The 17,178-nt window shown below is 43.8% G+C and overlaps 1 protein-coding gene across 1 annotated transcript; it reads right to left on the minus strand.

The window, feature by feature from the left end:
- Positions 1-2,834: 2,834 nt before the first annotated feature.
- Positions 2,835-16,796, minus strand: LSM11 (LSM11, U7 small nuclear RNA associated). Its single transcript, XM_032259544.1, has 4 exons — positions 16,299-16,796; positions 8,357-8,496; positions 5,475-5,558; positions 2,835-4,718 (listed from the first exon to the last, which is right to left on the minus strand). Exons 1-4 carry the CDS (start codon positions 16,744-16,746, stop codon positions 4,308-4,310), a joined length of 1,083 nt encoding a protein of 360 aa, XP_032115435.1. The 5' UTR covers positions 16,747-16,796; the 3' UTR covers positions 2,835-4,307.
- Positions 16,797-17,178: the final 382 nt, after the last annotated feature.

Genomic DNA, 17,178 nt, shown 5'->3' on the forward strand with positions numbered 1-17,178 from the left:
ATGGTCTCGATTACCTGACCTTGTGATCCGCCCACCTTGGCCTCCCAACATGCTGGGATTACAGGCGTCAGCTACCGCGCCTGGCCAATTCAGAGAACATTTAAAGAAGCAATTTATAGAACTGATTCTATTTCATGATTTTGCCTTAATCAGCTGCTATGGAAATGGTGCAAGCAGAAACATAAATATCCATTCTGCATCAATTGAGTTTCTATTTCTTTTTTCTCAGAGGGTAGAAGCGGTACATTTCAATTTTTGTAAGGCTTCTGAGGATTAAGGGCAGCTCATAGCTTATGACTTGATAATCTCCAAAGGAGCTCCTGGACTTTTTCACCAAGAGGATAGATGAAGCCACTCCTTATCCACAACTCATAGCAAGGATCTCTATGCATCTAGATTTTAATGCCAACAGTTTCTTGGCTTCCTGACTTGACATGCACCATGCACAAAGAGCAAGGTACTGACTGCTCAAAGCCACTCTTCCCAGACACTGATCACTCTGGCTAACCATCTCACAGACAGACTGCATCTGGTCATAAGATCGTCCCCGGAAGGAAGCATAAACACTTCCCAAATACTAGGACAGACAGCCTAACATGCAAGTTCTACTAATGGTAGAGTAAAAGAATCACCTCTGTGTACAAAAACGGCACATAAAACTGTTCTGAGTATAAAACTGTATCTCCCCTTTCCTAACCACTTGTTACTATTTAACAAAGGTGGATGCTCCTGAAAAGACCTCACCAAGTACATTAAGTATGTCCTGTGAACTATCTTGAAAACATATTCCCATGTTTAAAGATTACTTTGAAGAACCAAAGTTGAATGTTTAAAAATAAATACACTTCTTACCAAGTTTCCCAAGCCTGAATCCCTGGAGAATACTAGAAACCAGCTTTGTTGCATTTTAGCTGCACAGAGTCCCCCTCAGGTGAGTTGGTGGGAGTTTCCGGACTCCACCATTACTTTCCTAATTTTCTTTCTTTCTCCTGAAGAAGGCTTCAGTTATTTTCATAGTAACTTATGATAATGTCCTAAATGTTCACATTTTTTGGGTAGCACATTAACAAAAAAATAGTTAGGACCTATTTTTTTTCTTTCTTTTAAACAATATCGTCAATGATAAAGAAAAGGGAGCCAGGTGTGATGGCTCACACCTGTAATCCCAGCACTTTGGGAGGCCAAGGCAGGTGGATCACCTGAGGTCAGGACTTTGAGACCAGCCTGGTCAACATGGTGAAACCCAGTCTCTACTAAAAATACAAAAAATTAGCCAGGCATGGTGGCGGGCACCTGTAATCCCAGCTACTGAGGAGGCTGAGGCAGAAGAATCACTTGAACCTGGGAGGCTGAGGTTGCAGTGAGCCAAGATCAAGCCGCACTCCAATCTGGGCAACAAGAGTGAAATTCTGTCTCAAAAAAAAAAAAAAAAGAAAGAAAAGAAAAGAAAAAGAAAAATGGCCAGGCGCGGTAGCTCACACCTGTAATCCCAGCACTTTGGGAGGTCAAGGCGGGCGGATCACCTGAGGTCGGCATTTCAAGACCAGCCTGACCCAACATGGAGAAACCCCACCTCTACTAAAAATACAAAATTAGCCAGGCGTGGTGGCTCATGCCTGTAGTCCCAGCTACTCGGGAGGCTGAAGCAGGAGAATCATGTGAACCCGGGAGGCAGAGGTTGCAGTGAGCCGAGATTGCACCATTGCACTCCAGCCTGGGCAACAAGAATGAAAACTCCGTCTCAAAAAAAAAAAAGAAAGAAAGAAAGAAAGAAAAAGGGTACAATCTTAAAAAAAAAAAAAATTCTGTTAAAAAATAATTATGCTTTATACAAAATAGCACATTTATTAGACAGAATTCATTCTAGAACCACTGTTCAGATCCAACAAATAAATGGAAACACACAGCACATAAAACAGATCATACACAGTTTAGACATAATTTTCATAGCCAGAATTGTCATGCTAGGCAGAAAACAGTAAATCAATCCTTATACGGCTATATGAAAATTATATGTAAACATAAAAACAGGCATATGTTTAAAATAAATCAGGTTAGATTTAATTAGGCACTGGAATGAATGAAAACTGATTATATTCCTTTTGATTCCAAATTTCTATCTTACTGGAAAAATAAGAGTACATCATTCTAGCTGAGGGATGAGAGGACAGGCAGATGAGGATAGCCACACAGGTATACGTAGTGTTGCCTGATGATTAAACAAGACAGCTATTTTGGGAACTGAGATTTCAGATACACTATTTAGAATTTAGACTGGCAGATTCCAAAGATTATTGTTCACTTAAGTTTGTAACCTGGAACCTCTATAAACTTTAGTGCATCTGATCTGGCTCTAGAGTACACTTTACAATGCATTTAAAAATAAAAACAAGTAAACAAACAACAAACATCCACAGATTTCCCTTTGGGGATATGTCATTTTTAGATGCTCATTCTCCATTTGGTGCAATCATATAAACCCCTTGAAAAGTTTAGGGGATTCTTTCTGATAATGATCAGAAAAGGGTGAGACCTGGGATATAGCAGGAGCAGCAAAAAAAAGGTTACTCTCCTCTTACTGAAGATACTCTTCTGAGAACTTCTATTGTCCCTTAGGAAGAAGGTATGGAATATGGAACAGTTCCAGAAGATATCGCTGCCTTCTGAAGACAGTTACAACAGGGCCATAACTATGACAACTAAGATTACTTTTTTATGTTGCACCTGCCTTGCTCATAAGACACAGAATTCTTACAAAGCTATGAAATAGGGTCAGGAAAAATTACTCATGGCACTTAAACATGTTAAGAGACTGTAAAATGCCTTCCTTTATGTTTTTGTCTCAATGCCCCTGTGAGGTAGGTGTCTGTGGGGAAAAAGCTGAGGCACAGAGGGGTTAAGTCTGCTCACCTTTCATTGCGTGATGAGCCAGTGGTCCAGCTAGCAGAAGGACCAGGTGTCCCAGCTCCCTAAACTTTATTCACCCTGCTTCTCAGAAGGCTTACTTATGTTACACAACAAATACAGCAGGGGAACGTTTTCTTTTCATACATTTTAACTAGTTGGCTATTTCTTATTCTCACCTTGAACAAAGTTATCTCAGATAAAATCAAATAAAAACAAAACAAAAAAATCAATATTGCCTAACAGTCTGTGTCAAGATGCTGCCTATTCTGCACCAATGATTGAAAAGCATAGAATATGATTCAAGTAGAAGTATTTGTGGGTGCGGTGGTGTTCCTGTTACTCAAGCCAGGCTGTGAGTAAAGTGTCCCTTTAGACACTACCCACTGTACTTTGTAAGAACTTCTTTGGCCTGACACAGGGAATAAATCTATCACCCCTGTTTCATGGTAAAACCATATTCTGAAAGATACTGTACACAAGGCTGGCCCTGTCTGGAAAGGGGACTCTCAGCCATGCGACAGGTATTACCGAGTTAATGCAGAACTCTTTGAAGATGGACATGAAGGTTACAGTCTCCTGACATAAAGCTCACAGGACAGTTCACGCTACGGACAGAGGGCCAACACCACAGGGTACATGCGCTAGCACCATGCCACAGAAGTCAGAGAGAAGGACAAGAAGCCACCACATAAGAATCTTAGAGTCCCGTCTGGTATGCCATTTGCAGAGGCTACCTCTGGTAAGGGGAAGACTGAGGAATTCCTATATTCCTTTCCATCATAAGAAGGATCAAAACAGAGCACTCATTGCTGGTTTTTTTGAGCATAACGCCTATCCAAATTTCACCCCTAAGTAAGTTGGTAACTTTCCTAGATCTTGTAGATATTCAAAGACAGTACATTTCATTTCTTCATCAAGAGAGAAACATGTTGGGCAAAATTCAAAGGTTAGTTAGAAGATGTGGATGCAGAGCTCCAAGGCAATTTACACCGCTACTCTTAGAATCGAATTCATGAGTACTCAGGGCACTAGCTTTTAGACATGGAATACTTCTTTTTGAGACTATTTTTTCCCCTATAGTCTCTGAAAAGTAAATTGTACTCATATTGTCACCCCTAATGGAGGATCACCTGTTTGGTTTCAGGGTCTGAAGTAAATCAGGACACCAAATCAGATGCATGTATCTATGTATGCTTTTTGCCTTGATATTAATGCATACACCTGCCCTCCCAAGGCCTGTCCTCCCCTTAAGCTCACCTTCCAGAGGGCTGAGGCTGCTCTGTCCTCTGCATAGGCAGGACCAGAGGGAATCATTCCAACTCAGAGTTTCACTGGGATACTAGGATACAGCAGCAATTCATGCACTTTATTTCTAAAAACCAAAGCTCAGGCTGAGCTGTTCACTGTGCAAGATGAACCAGCAGGACATTCTCGCCTCGAATGAAAATCTGATTTATGTGTCGAGTGAATACCTGCTGGTAATCCACTTTGGGCTTTCGCTTTTTCTTACGGGACTGGCTTCTGGAAAGGGTGGTAGCCCTGGAAAAGGTACCTCCCACACTGGAACCTTCTGTCCGTGTAGTCCTCCCTGACAGCTCTGACCTGGACTCCTCCCTTGCAGAGGCCTGCAGGGAAGAAGGGACAGAACGGGAACGCTTGTGTGAGCCCCGGTCAGTGTCTCCTCTTCCCCACACTGAAGCCAACTTCCAAGTGGATGTCTGTGAGTATCTGGACAGAGTGGAATCTTCAACTGCAGACTTAGAATCTGCTTCCTTCTTGGAGGAATCTTGAAGTTTCAGCCGATCAAATAGCTATAAAGAAAACAATGATAAATATTAGCCTTCAACACCCTCTTTCAACATGCAAAAAAAGACCAAATTATTTAATTATGTTCTGTGGACTCCTTACTTTGCAAGTGTTTTTCTGTTGTTGTTGTTGTTTTTTTGAGACGGAGTCTCGCTCTGTTGCCAGGCTGGAGTGCAGTGGTGCAATCTTGGCTCACTGCAACCTCCGCCTCCTGGGTTCAAGCAATTCTCCTGCCTCAGCCTCCCGAGTAGCTGGGATTACAAGCATGCGCCACCACGCCCAGCTAATTTTTTTTGTATTTTTAGTAGAGATGAGGTTTCACCATATTGGCCAGGATGGTCTCGATCTCTTGACCTTGTGATCCACCCGCCTCGGCCTCCCAAAGTGCTGGGATTACAGGTGTGAGCCACTGTACCCAGCCTACTTTGCAATTTTTTAAAAGTTAGTAATAAATTTCCTATTTCTAGCCATAACGCAGATAATACATATGTCAAGTGAAAAGGCTTATTTCTGTGGTAGAAAGCTGAAAGACTTTAAGTGTTGTAAGAGACAACTTGCTGCTCAAGTAACATGCAGGTTACAGGTACAGACTCATTTGAGATTCGCTGGAAGCATGAAGAGAGACTAATGAAGACATTGGTACAGGCACAGCTGTTTTATAGCAACAGAGATTTCACTCTAGGAAATCCTGGTCACTGGGCTCAGGGATCCTAATTCCTAAGCATGATGGCTACTCAGGAGGTCAGGGGGAAACTGCCTACCCTAGTGAGAGTCAGTGAAGAATCGCGTTCATATGCTTTGCCTAGGACAGGTTTTCGGTAAGTCTCGTCGACATCAGTAAGTGCCTAGAGAAACAGCCCAAAGGGAAAAAAAATGAGACAGAATTAAACACATTATTTGTATAGCTTTTTTAGGGTAAAAAAAAAAGGGGCAGAATAACATCTATTCAGAGCAGAACTAAACTTAACAGGTGACTCTTGGGCAGAGGAAAATGGTGATAACCTGGTACCTTCTGTGTATTTTGAAGCTGCTATCACCATGTAAGGTGAGTTTCTCCTATGAATGGTAAGGGCCTTGATGACTGCATGGTAGCAGCTCTTAAATTTCAGTGTGCAAGAATGTCTAGAAGTTTATTAAAATACGAACCCAAGGCTATGCTGCTGGAGACTCTGTTTTGGTAGGTCTGGGATGAAGCCCAGGCACCTTTTGCTTTGACCAGAAACCCCAGGTGATTCTGACGCAGGATGGCTTTAGACCACACTCTGAGGAACACTACTGCTTCTTTACCCTCCTCAGTTTCTACGTCTTTTTTTTTTTTTTTTTTTTTTAGACGGAGTTTCGCTCGTTACCCAGGCTGGAGTGCAATGGCGCGATCTCGGCTCACCGCAACCTCCGCCTCCTGGGTTCAGGCAATTCTCCTGCCTCAGCCTCCTGAGTAGCTGGGATTACAGGCACGCACCACCATGCCCAGCTCATTTTTTGTATTTTTAGTAGAGACAGGGTTTCACCATGTTGACCAGGATGGTCTCGATCTCTTGACCTCGTGATCCACCCACCTCGGCCTCCCAAAGTGCTGGGATTACAGGCTTGAGCCACCGCGCCCGGCCCAGTTTCTATGTCTTATGAAGGCAATTAACAGAGATTAACTAGGGTTACACACAGAATTACTGGTGAGTTCTCATCACTGAAAGCAGCCTCACAGGACAGCTGTTAGGACCAAATGAGATATGTAAGATAAATTCCTTTGAAAAATATAAATCACCTACAAGCATAATCTGACAGTATTGTTATAATCACCACTATCGTCTAATACATTCCCTTCAATTCTTTCCTTCAAAGGTAAAATTATCATAATAAAACATTTTCCCCTACATTTTGGAAATGAGAAAACTGAGGCTCAGAGAAATTATCTTGCTTAAAGTCACACGGTTACCAAGTGGTAAAGCTAGGACTCAAATCCTAGTCTAGGATTTGAAGCTAGGATTCAAATTCCATAATGGTTGAAAACATGGTTTTAGGAATTAGAAAGACTGAGGAAAAAGTTTGATACTTCCACTTACTAACAGTGTTATCTGGGACCAATATTCTAGTCTCTCTAGACTCAATTTCTTCATTTGTGAAATGGAACATGATAGTACCCACAACTCATTCATTGAGATAATATACGAAGCCCTCAGTATAGTATCTGGCACATAACAGGTACTCAATAGATGTTAGCAACTATTGTTCTTATCCAGGAGGATGGGGATTAAGCACAGGGAAAGGGAAAGTTGGAGACAGAAGACCATATGAAAAAGAAACACCAGAAAGTTCTGGTGTTTTGTTTTGTTTTGTTTTTTGAGATAGTCTTGCTCTGTCACCCAGGCTGGAATGCTGTGGCACGAGCTCGGTTCACTGCAACCTCCACCTCCTGGCTTTGAGAGGTTCTCCTGCCTCAGCTTCCTGAGTAGCTGAATTACAGGAATGCACCACCAGTCCCAGCTAATTTTTGTATTTTTAGTAGAGAGATGGTTTCACTATGTTGGCCAGGCTGCTCTCAAACTCCTGACCTCAGGTGATCTGCCTGCCTCAATCTTCCAAGGTGTTAGGATTACAGGCATGAGCCACTGGGCCCGACCTAGTGGTTCTTAACTACCTCAAATATGTTGTGCTGTTACATATCCCTTCTCTCCTGCAAATGTCTAGAAAAGAGACAGCCTCTAGAAGGCTAGGAAGTGTGGCACACTCCCTCATTATAAAACCACTATATGTCTGGGCATGGTGGCTCATGCCTGTAATCCCAGCACTTTGGGAGGCAGAGGCAGATGGATCACCTGATGTCAGGAGTTCAAGACCAGTCTGGCCAACATGGCGAAACTCTGACTCTACTAAAAATACGAAAATCAGCTGGGCATGGTGGCGCATGCCTGTAATCCCAGATACTCGAGAGGCAGAGGTTGCAGTGAGCCAAGATTGCACCATTGCACTCCAGCCCGGGTGACAAGAGCAAAACTCCTTCTCAAAGAAACAAAACAAAAAAACCCACCATGCAAAATGCTTTGCTTATTGATGTCTGCTTCATCTCTATCCTTATTTACCTTCCCATGTCCTGTAGAGTGAAAGTTCCTTTCTGAAACTTTTGCGCCTAGCATGGGGTTCAACCAAAGTGGGAAGTCAATAAATGTTTTTAAATTAATAAAAGAATGGTTGGTAGAAAATCAGCTTAAAATTACTAAACTGATAAAATAAATAATTAGTCCTTAAGGCTGGGTTTCTCAACCTTGGCACTAATGACTTTCAGACTGAATAATTCTTTGTTGTTGAAGGACTATCTTGTGTATTGTGGACTGTTTAGCAGCAACCCTGGCCTCCACCTATTAGATGTCAGTAATACCCCCTCCTACAGGGGTGACGATAAAATGTCCCCAGACATTGACAAATGTTCCTGGGAGTGAAGGAAGAACAAAATCACTCCAGTTAAGAGCCACTGCCTGGAGAAGTAAGCAATGAAAAGGCCTTTATTTGTTGCCCAAAAGTATGCCAAAATTCTAGTTCTTCTGAGAAGTTATTTTTTGGTTTTACTTAATCTGGTTACTCAGGTCCTTTAAATATATAGATGTAATCTGTAGGAGGTTCTCCAGCCCCTTGAGAAAGGCTTAATTACCATATTCCAGAACTTGTCAAATGCAACAAGGAAGCCTGTACAGACGCCCCGGAGTCCCTTGAAAGTGCGGATGTGAACATTCACCTTCACCCCTTCCCGGATACAGCGATGGAGTTCACCCAGAGGGCTACCTTCATGCACTAAAACAAGAAAAGAACAGTCAGGACAGTATGGACACCTGCCCTCATTTCCAGAATTAATAGCCAAGACCACCCAACTTCAGCCAGCAACATGAGGCCATGTGGTGGAATGACAGCCTCACTATCGGAACAGGAAGTTCCAGTGGGCAACATGGCTTATACGGCCAACACACAACGAAACGAGACTAGATTCCAACAGAATGTGGATAAACCATATGTATGGATATTAGCTAAATGGTTCACTACCGGTATATCTTTTATTCCATGATGTCACTAATTCTAAGATGTACTATCATTTAAAAACTTTTTGGGTTGGCCAGGCACAGTGGCTCACGCCTGTAATCCCAGCACTTTGGGACGCTGAGGTGGGCGATCACCTGAGGTCAGAAGTTCAAGATCAACCTGGCCAACATGGTGAATATTCCCCCTACTAAAAATACAAAAATTATCGGGTCATGGTGGCCCATGCCTGTAATCCCAGCTACTCAGGAGGCTGAGGCAGGAGAATGTCTTGAACCCAGGAGGCGGAGGTTGCAGTAAGCTGAGATCCTGCCACTGCACTCCAGCCTGGGTGGCAGAGGGCGACTGTCTTTAAAAGAAAAAAAAAAAACTTTTTTGGGGAAAAAAAAAACCCACACATTAAATGTATACATTAACAGCCAAGATTCTTCTCAATTCTGTGTCTTAAGACAACTCATGAATCACATATCCAGCTTGAGTCTTCTAAAAAACCAAAAACCTTGTTCACATGTTCAAAGGAAACAAACTGTGCACTCTGCCCTTAAACATGTGCAATCCTGTTAGAAAGAAAGGCCTTTGACCCCACCAAAGCTACTCCATGCACAAGCTCTCTGGGGTCACTAGTGTTCCTGGGAGGAAAAGCACTGGCTGGAGCCCAAGCCCTGATGGTGTAAAAGGCACCTGCTGAGTATCTGGCTCCCAGAGCACTACTAATAAGCATCATGTGAAAAGAGCAGGAAAACGACTCATGGGAAGAATATTGGGACTATGAATTTCAGCATTTATTATGAAGGATTCTATTCTCAGATCGTAGGAGCAAAGATGAATTTTTATTATTTCATGTTAACTTCTCTCTCACATTATGCTGGCTATGGTATATAAAACCTCCCAAAAGAAAACCACACACATTCTTTTTTCCTGAGACAGGTCTCACTGTGTCACCCAGGCTAGAGTGCAGTGGCACGATCACACTCACTGCAGCTTTGACATGCCCGGTTCCAGCGATTCTCCTACCTCAGCCTACTGAGTAGCTGGGACTACAGGCATGCACCACGCCCCACTAATCTCTCTCTTTCTCATGTGTACACAGTGTTGGTCTTTCCCAAGTTTGCAAGGCAAAATTCTGTAGAAAGTTTTTTTTTTTTAATCAAGTCTTAGAAGTCTGGTATAGAGAATATTTGCCATTGACAGTAAACAAATAAAAAAGCTCTCCTGCTTTGTTTCTAGTGGCATAAAGAACGGCCCTACACTTCCATTTGGATAACTAAATTGGTTCTTCCTGAGGCCACCTTATCCCTCTGTCATGAATTGGCTTATAAACGATGGCTGTGATAAATTAATAAAAGATTCTTAGAAGAAAATGACTTAGCAGATGAACAGGAGGAGTTTATATCATATTAAAGGTGTGGCAATAAGCCAGAGTTGGAAGCAACATGAAACACCGACCTTGGAAAAGACCATGAGAACCTTAGTCTGACCATCATCATTTACCTCTTTTCTTTTTTTTTTTTTTGAGACGGAGTTTCACTCATGTTACCCAGGCTGGAGTGCAATGGCGCTATCTCGGCTCACCGCAACCTCCGTCTCCTGGGTTCAGGCAATTCTCCTGCCTCAGCCTCCTGAGTAGCTGGGATTACAGGCATGCACCACCATGCCCAGCTCATTTTTTGTATTTTTAGTAGAGACGGGGTTTCACCATGTTGACCAGGATGGTCTCGATCTCTTGACCTCGTGATCCACCCACCTCGGCCTCCCAAAGTGCTGGGATTACAGGCTTGAGCCACTGCGCCCGGCCCATTTACCTCTTTTCTAGCAGTATTTTAAAGTCCTTTGTACATTTACTAGTTAAGGGTGTTTGTGTGTGTGTGTGTGTGTGTGTGTGTGTGCGCGCACGCGCACACACATACAAATATCTGCATATGTGTTATAAGACATATTAAATCAAATACCGTAAACAACTTTCAGGTCATTATAACTAGTTTTGTGACCCTGGTGAATAAATTTTTCTTTAAGCTCCAAATTTCCTCATTCATAAAATGAGGTTAAGATAGTTAACTTGTAGATTTCAAGACTAAGTCCCAATAATTCAATTTCTTAGAAACTGATCATATGCCTGCATTATTTCCTTTCCTACACATACATATATACTGTCCTCGCCCTACAGATGTGTACGTTTACATAAAGAATGGAAAGACTATTCTTTTTCTAACTTGGAGAAAAACAGGGACATTACTTCTTTCCCACACCTCTAAAACAGAAAGGGCAAGCAGGTATCTTAACAATAGTCTCTTATGCCAGTTAAATAGATGCCAAATTCAGGTCTTTCAATTAGTCTTTCTCAAATGTGTATCTTGAATTTTTTCTTCCAGAGATTTAATAAGGTGTAATTCCAGGGAGCACTGCACTCTTTGGATCATTGTGTGATCAAAAGTACAACACTAGCACAACACTAGAGGAAACCACCACGGCAAACTGAATGAGAGTACACATTCTCTTTCCAGCCATCTCTGTGGCAAGCTCCAAATGGATGAGAGTCAGGTTTCTATGACAAAATATGACAGAAAAAAGCATATGCCTTATCCTTGGAGAAAGTTACTCTTTGAATCCCCTTCTCTGCTGCCACGTCCTTCCAAATCCAGGTTATTTTCAGCTCCACTCTTCCTTCTCCTGCTACATGTAAATTATACCATAGTAGCCTCACTTTAAAATAACTGTCCTCAGTCATGCCCTTCTTTAAAGGCCTAAAACTTACCTCTTACAGGAACTCCTGTTTTCTTTAGAAAGAAATATTTAACAGGAATGCATGAATAGAAGCCGTGTCTGTGTCTCTGGTGGCGGCAAGACAAAATGGTGGATCCCCGTGCCATGATCCCCAGATGCAGGGCTTACATGGGAAAGGCTGATTCAGAAGGGATGTGTAGGACAACTGAAGTAAGGGAACATCAAGGTTGTTCTGACAGAAGGAGAGGATTTACAGTACATGCTCTTACATAAGGAACAACAGATAAATTGGAAATCTTAGAGGCCTTCTCAGAACTGGGTTTACTCAGAAGTCAACATGATGGACTGACATTCAAGATGGAGTTGCTTTACCCTTCACAACCACCTAGTCAAAAAAAAAATTTTTTAAGGATAAAACTATATCTACATATATATCTTCAAATATACAAAGTTATTAGCTCATTAGAGCATAGACAGCTCCCCAGATTCTATAACCTACCAAGGACCCAGAGAAATGAAACCACTAACTGTTACAATCACCTTATGAGTCTGCAATGGAAAAGTATTTTTTCTTTTTTCTGAAAACAGTTTTAGTTGCAATTCTATAGAAGGGTGCCATGACAGGTTTAAAGCACAATGTTTGAATCAGTGACCAGGCAAAGGCACACCGGTGTCTCCTCTATTGTGATGCTATGTTAAACTGGCCTAAACACACATACAGACACACAGAGCAGTGTGGTGCAGACATCATCTGAGACTGTTCCTTAGTTGCACTGGAGATAGCTGCAATGAGCTAAGAAAAGTGACGAGGGGCCGGGCGCGGTGGCTCAAGCCTGTAATCCCAGCACTTTGGGAGGCCGAGGCGGGTGGATCACGAGGTCAACAGATCGAGACCATCCTGGTCAACACGGTGAAACCCCATCTCTACTAAAAATACAAAAAATTAGCTGGGCATGGTGGCGCGTGCCTGTAATCCCAGCTACTCGGGAGGCTGAAGCAGGAGAATTGCCTGAACCCAGGAGGCAGAGGTTGCGGTGAGCCGAGATAGCGCCATTGCACTCCAGCCTGGGTAACAAGAGCGAAACTCCGTCCCAAAAGAAAAAAAAAAAAAAAAGAAAGAAAAGTGACGAGGTTGAATCTGAACCTTGGCCTTTTTTGAAGCATAAGTCCCCCTATTCTTGGTTTTATGTAAGTCATACTCATGCCCTTTTGGCAACATCTGTATAACAGGATGCTGTTCAAATTTAAGAGTTTGTTTTACTGCTGCATACAGGGCTCGTATGTTCTTGACTCTGCCTATTTTCTTGCTCTTTATTTGCAGGTAGTAAAATCTAAGTTATCCAAAGAATATCACTTTATTAAAATAAAAACATCAAGAAACCATATTGTGAGAAATTATTTCAGCAATCAAAGTAAACTACAACAACAGGACTCTAACAAATTTTCAATTGTGATATCATGTCAGAGGCCCAATAAATCAGGTTTGTTTTGAAATCCTTCTCAGCACGATGTGTGCGAGTAAAAGGACTGAGTAGGCTCCCCACAGGAGAACTGAATTTGGAACTGGAAACAAGCCATTCACCTAGAGAATGGTCTAGGAGCCAAACCCTGCACGTCACATGCATTTTGGATTGACCACACACACTTGTTCACACCAGCACATGCTGCACACCAACACACCCCTAACTAAAACAAATTATATATATAAAGTTATATATTTATAACACTTTTTCTTAAAGCTTTATAATGTCAGGACGTGAGCTTGAACACAGCAGTTTGTTTCACAGTGAAAGATACAGCTAGAAAAAGCTTACTTGAAGCATAATTATAAACCCACAGAGCCACTGTGGGCCAGGCATGGTGCTGCGATACTAAGGAGAAATAGAGACACTAGAATTGTGTGGAAAAGAGGATAATGCTCTTTAGTCCTGTCTTACTGTCTCTATAGGCACCTCAATGTTAAAACAGAGGAAAAGCAATTACGTTCCACTTGCAAGTAGAGCTTGTGCCTGAGTTCTTTAGCAGGAGAAAATGTGGTGTTAACGATGGCTTAGGCTTAATAATAATGAAAACCTTTCCTCCTATGTTTTTTTTCTTTAATATTCCGAGTATTGCAACAGCCTCCTATACTTTTATTCTTTTTTTTTTTTTGAGACAGAGATCTGTTCTGTGACCCAGGCTGCAGTGCAGTGGTGCGATCTTAGTTCACTGCAGCTTCCACCTCCAGGGTTCAAGGGATTCTCGTGCCTCAGCCTCCTGAGCAGCTGGAACTAGAAGTGGATGCTGCCACGTTCAACTAATTTTTTTATTTTTAGTAGAGACAGGGTTTCACCATGTTGGCTAGGCTGGTCTCGAACTCCTGGCCTCAAGTGATCCACCCACCTTGGCCTCCCAAAGTACTGGGATTATAGGTGTGAGCCACTGAGCCTGGCTACTTTTAAAATGTTATTACTGAAAGGCAAAGAACAGGACTATTTCACACGGGAATTCAAAGAGATTCTATGAGACAGACACAAAGTGAAATATTTTACAGTTAAAACACCATTATACTTAATTTTGCACTCCTTGTGTTTTTCATAAGGCTTCCACACTGTCCTGTCTGTGAGCTTGGATGGGCAACTAGAGTCTGAACTGATGAAATACATAATTTTAAAGTGAGCAACAAAATGTAGTTCCTCTTCATTATGTTTCATTGATGATAAGACCTAACAAACCTTCTGTTTGCTGTTATAGCCTGATGTAACTTACATTTTATGTAAATATTTTGCAAAGGATTATGCTTTCTTAAATGCATAGGCATTTTTTCTGGAAAGCATTTGTATATGCCCACAACAGTATTATCTTACTAGTATCTATATTTTGATATTCCTGAGCAACTGTATCCGATCAGAGTTTAGAATAGGCATATTATATTTTAATTAAAACTGTGGCATACATATAAAACATACTTAATTTTTTTTTTCCTTTCAACTTTTGTTTTTGGATCAGGAGGTAAATGAAAGGTTCATTACATGTGTAAATCGTGTGTCACTGGTGTTTGGTGCACAAATTATTTTATCACACAGGTAGTGAGCATAGTACCCAATAGTGTTTTCTGATTCTCACCCTCCTCCCACCTTTCACCCTCAAGAAGGAATTCCTTCCTGAATAAATCCAATCCTCACCCATGTTTCTGTTGTTTTCTTGCTTTCTGAAGGTCATCAACTCTGTGTGACGTCATCACCTTTCTCTCATGTACACCCAACTGTCTACAGTGCCATGGTGAATTTCAGTATGTAGGGCACATTCTCTGAGATCTTGATTCCAGGGGTATATTTAATCATAAGAAGTTGGCAAAGCTGGTCTTCACACACTGTCATACCATTACAGTAAAGTGCTCTAGAGGGAAAGCTAAAAACACCCACCACATAGGAACACGCAGGAATATTCCTTTCCCTTGACAATCTTGGTAGCAAAGCAATAACTGGTAAAACAGAAATAAATGTTGCAATGAGCCTAGGAGTGCATTTCAACTACCTAATGGCAGCAAATTGCATAGGCAAATTAAGATCCCCCAAACTGCGCTCATTTTGGGAACATGCATGACTGTCTTTGTGTTACAGTCGGGCAAGCAAGCCAGGGTAAATCCTAGCTTGGGCAGGCATGCTATGGCATGGTAAGACATCCAATAAAGACACACGTAGCAGCACACAGGGTTTCAGGATGTTTCTCTTAATAAACGAATTTCTAGGAATGAAACAGACAGTCCCTTGCTTAGCACACCTCTCCATCCAAAAGACAGTGATTCGATAATGTAACAATTTAATTATCAGGATATAGATGCTTTGAATGGCTAAGTAGGTCATTGTGTTCACAGGGCAGATGTCAGAACTGCTTGCCAGATGACAAAAGATATAACCCTAGGCTGTTTTTATTCCATTTATACCTAACTCACACATTAGAGCCTCTGCTGTTTACAGCTTTACTCTAAGGATGTATTAGGAGGCTCCAAGAAATTCCCTTGTGCTATTTACACCTTTAGAACTTAAAATAACCTGCGCATATGGTAATATCAGCCTGACACAGTCCTGCACCCATCCAGGCAGAATGACTATAAAACAGTGTCTGTGTTTTAGTGGTATTTTGTGCCTGCTACATTTCAGGACTTATGACTTAATAATGTGAACATACATGTATCAAGACCCTGCAGCCCTTCTGCTTATCGCACTAGAGAAGGAGCTGTCACTAATGTACAGGGGTTATGGGAGTATGCGCCTGTGCTATCTGAACAGATCTCCCCACAGTCCATCCGATCATCCTCAAATCCCATTGACCAAATATTCTCCTTCCCCTAATATTGGCTGTGCTCTCCCCAACGTCTCCGGTATTCCGCCCCACCTTACCTCTCACTGTGGTCTCTAAGACGTCTCATCACCTCTGTAGACGTCCCTTTAATGTTCCCCAAACTCTGTAGCCGATTCCAGGCCCCCGCCACCTCTCCAAGTCCTCTTCCTCCATCAATCCTGCAGACCCTCTCCAGAGGCTCATCACCTCTGTAACCCGTCCATGGGTCCCGATTACCTCTGCAGACCTTTCCCACGGCTTATCACCACTACAGCCTTACCACTCTCCCTCTGTTGCTCCAACAGCCCCTTCCTTACTCAAGGCGACCTCCCCACGCCCTCATAACCCACATTACTCAAGTAGATCCTCCCCACAGTCGCTGATTCCCGCAAATCTTCACCAAGGCGCTCCCCAATACGTGCAGACCGGCGCCCGGCCACCGCCGCCCCGCAGACGCCCCTCGGCCGCCAGCTTCCGGACGGCTGCGGCCCCGCTTCCCGCCCAGCCCGCGGACTCACAGGGCATTCGCGTGAGCACGTTGCGCGGCGCCTTCCTGCTCCGACCCGGACCCCTCCGGCCCGCTCCGGCGGCCCCGTCCCCTTCCTCTTTGGTCACCATGAGACGGCGGAGGCGCTGGATGCGCTCGGGGTCCGGGGCGGGCGCGTCCGGACGGCGGCGAGTCCTGCCCGAGGGCCCGGGAGCGGTGGGAACCCCCGAGCCCGCGGCCGCGCCCCGAGCCCGCCCGCGCCCGCGCCCGCCGCCCCGGACCCCGGTCCTGAGGAAGCTCTCGTATTCGGCCACGTTGTTGAAGCAGGGGGCATTGGGGTAGGGTATGGGAGGCAGGCGGGGCGCGTACAGAGCCAGCAGCGGGTCGAAGCTGTCAGAGCTGACATCCAGCCGCGGACTGGGCGGGCGCACGGGGCTCCCGGCGCGAGCCGACCTCGCCCCCCGCTCCGGCTCCTCCATGTTTGAAAGGCCCGCAAGCCGAAGCCGATGGGAAGAAGGAGCGGAGCCGCCAGAGGGCGGTACTGCGCAGCCGCGGCGCGTGGTCGCACTGCGCCGACGCGGCCGCCGGAGGGCAGCACCTGTCCGCGTTCCACCCGGGCCGAGGGGGCGTGGTGCGCGGATCCAACCAGCCCGCGCCTCCACAGCCTCCGCCCGCAGGTGACAGGTTAGCGCTGTTGACCTGCCCCAACGGCAGCCTCTCGTCTGTGTCATTATCATTCAGGGTGTTTGTTAATACTCCGGATTCCCCGGGGGTGAGCTCGGGATCTCATCCTAGCTTGAGCTGGCAGGAAAGGCCTGGAGAAAGGCAATGAATGTCTCAATTTGCTTCCATGCTGAGTACGACTGATGGTGGCGGGGTGAGGAATAGCCTACCTGGGCTCATATTTAGCG

This window comes from Sapajus apella, unplaced genomic scaffold, assembly GCF_009761245.1.
Source record: "Sapajus apella isolate SASKATOON/1434 unplaced genomic scaffold, GSC_monkey_1.0 scaffold110, whole genome shotgun sequence".
NCBI classification, from domain to species: domain Eukaryota; kingdom Metazoa; phylum Chordata; class Mammalia; order Primates; family Cebidae; genus Sapajus; species Sapajus apella.

Coding starts and splice junctions, on each gene's coding strand:
- LSM11 (XM_032259544.1), bottom strand. CDS start 16,746: ATGGAGGAGCCGGAGCGGGGGGCGAGGTCGGCTCGCGCCGGGAGCCCC. Junction 8,497..16,298: donor CGTGCTCACGCGAATGCCCT/GTGAGTCCGCGG, acceptor TTCTTGTTTTAG/TGCATGAAGGTAGCCCTCTG. Junction 5,559..8,356: donor TTGACAAGTTCTGGAATATG/GTAATTAAGCCT, acceptor CTGTTTCTCTAG/GCACTTACTGATGTCGACGA.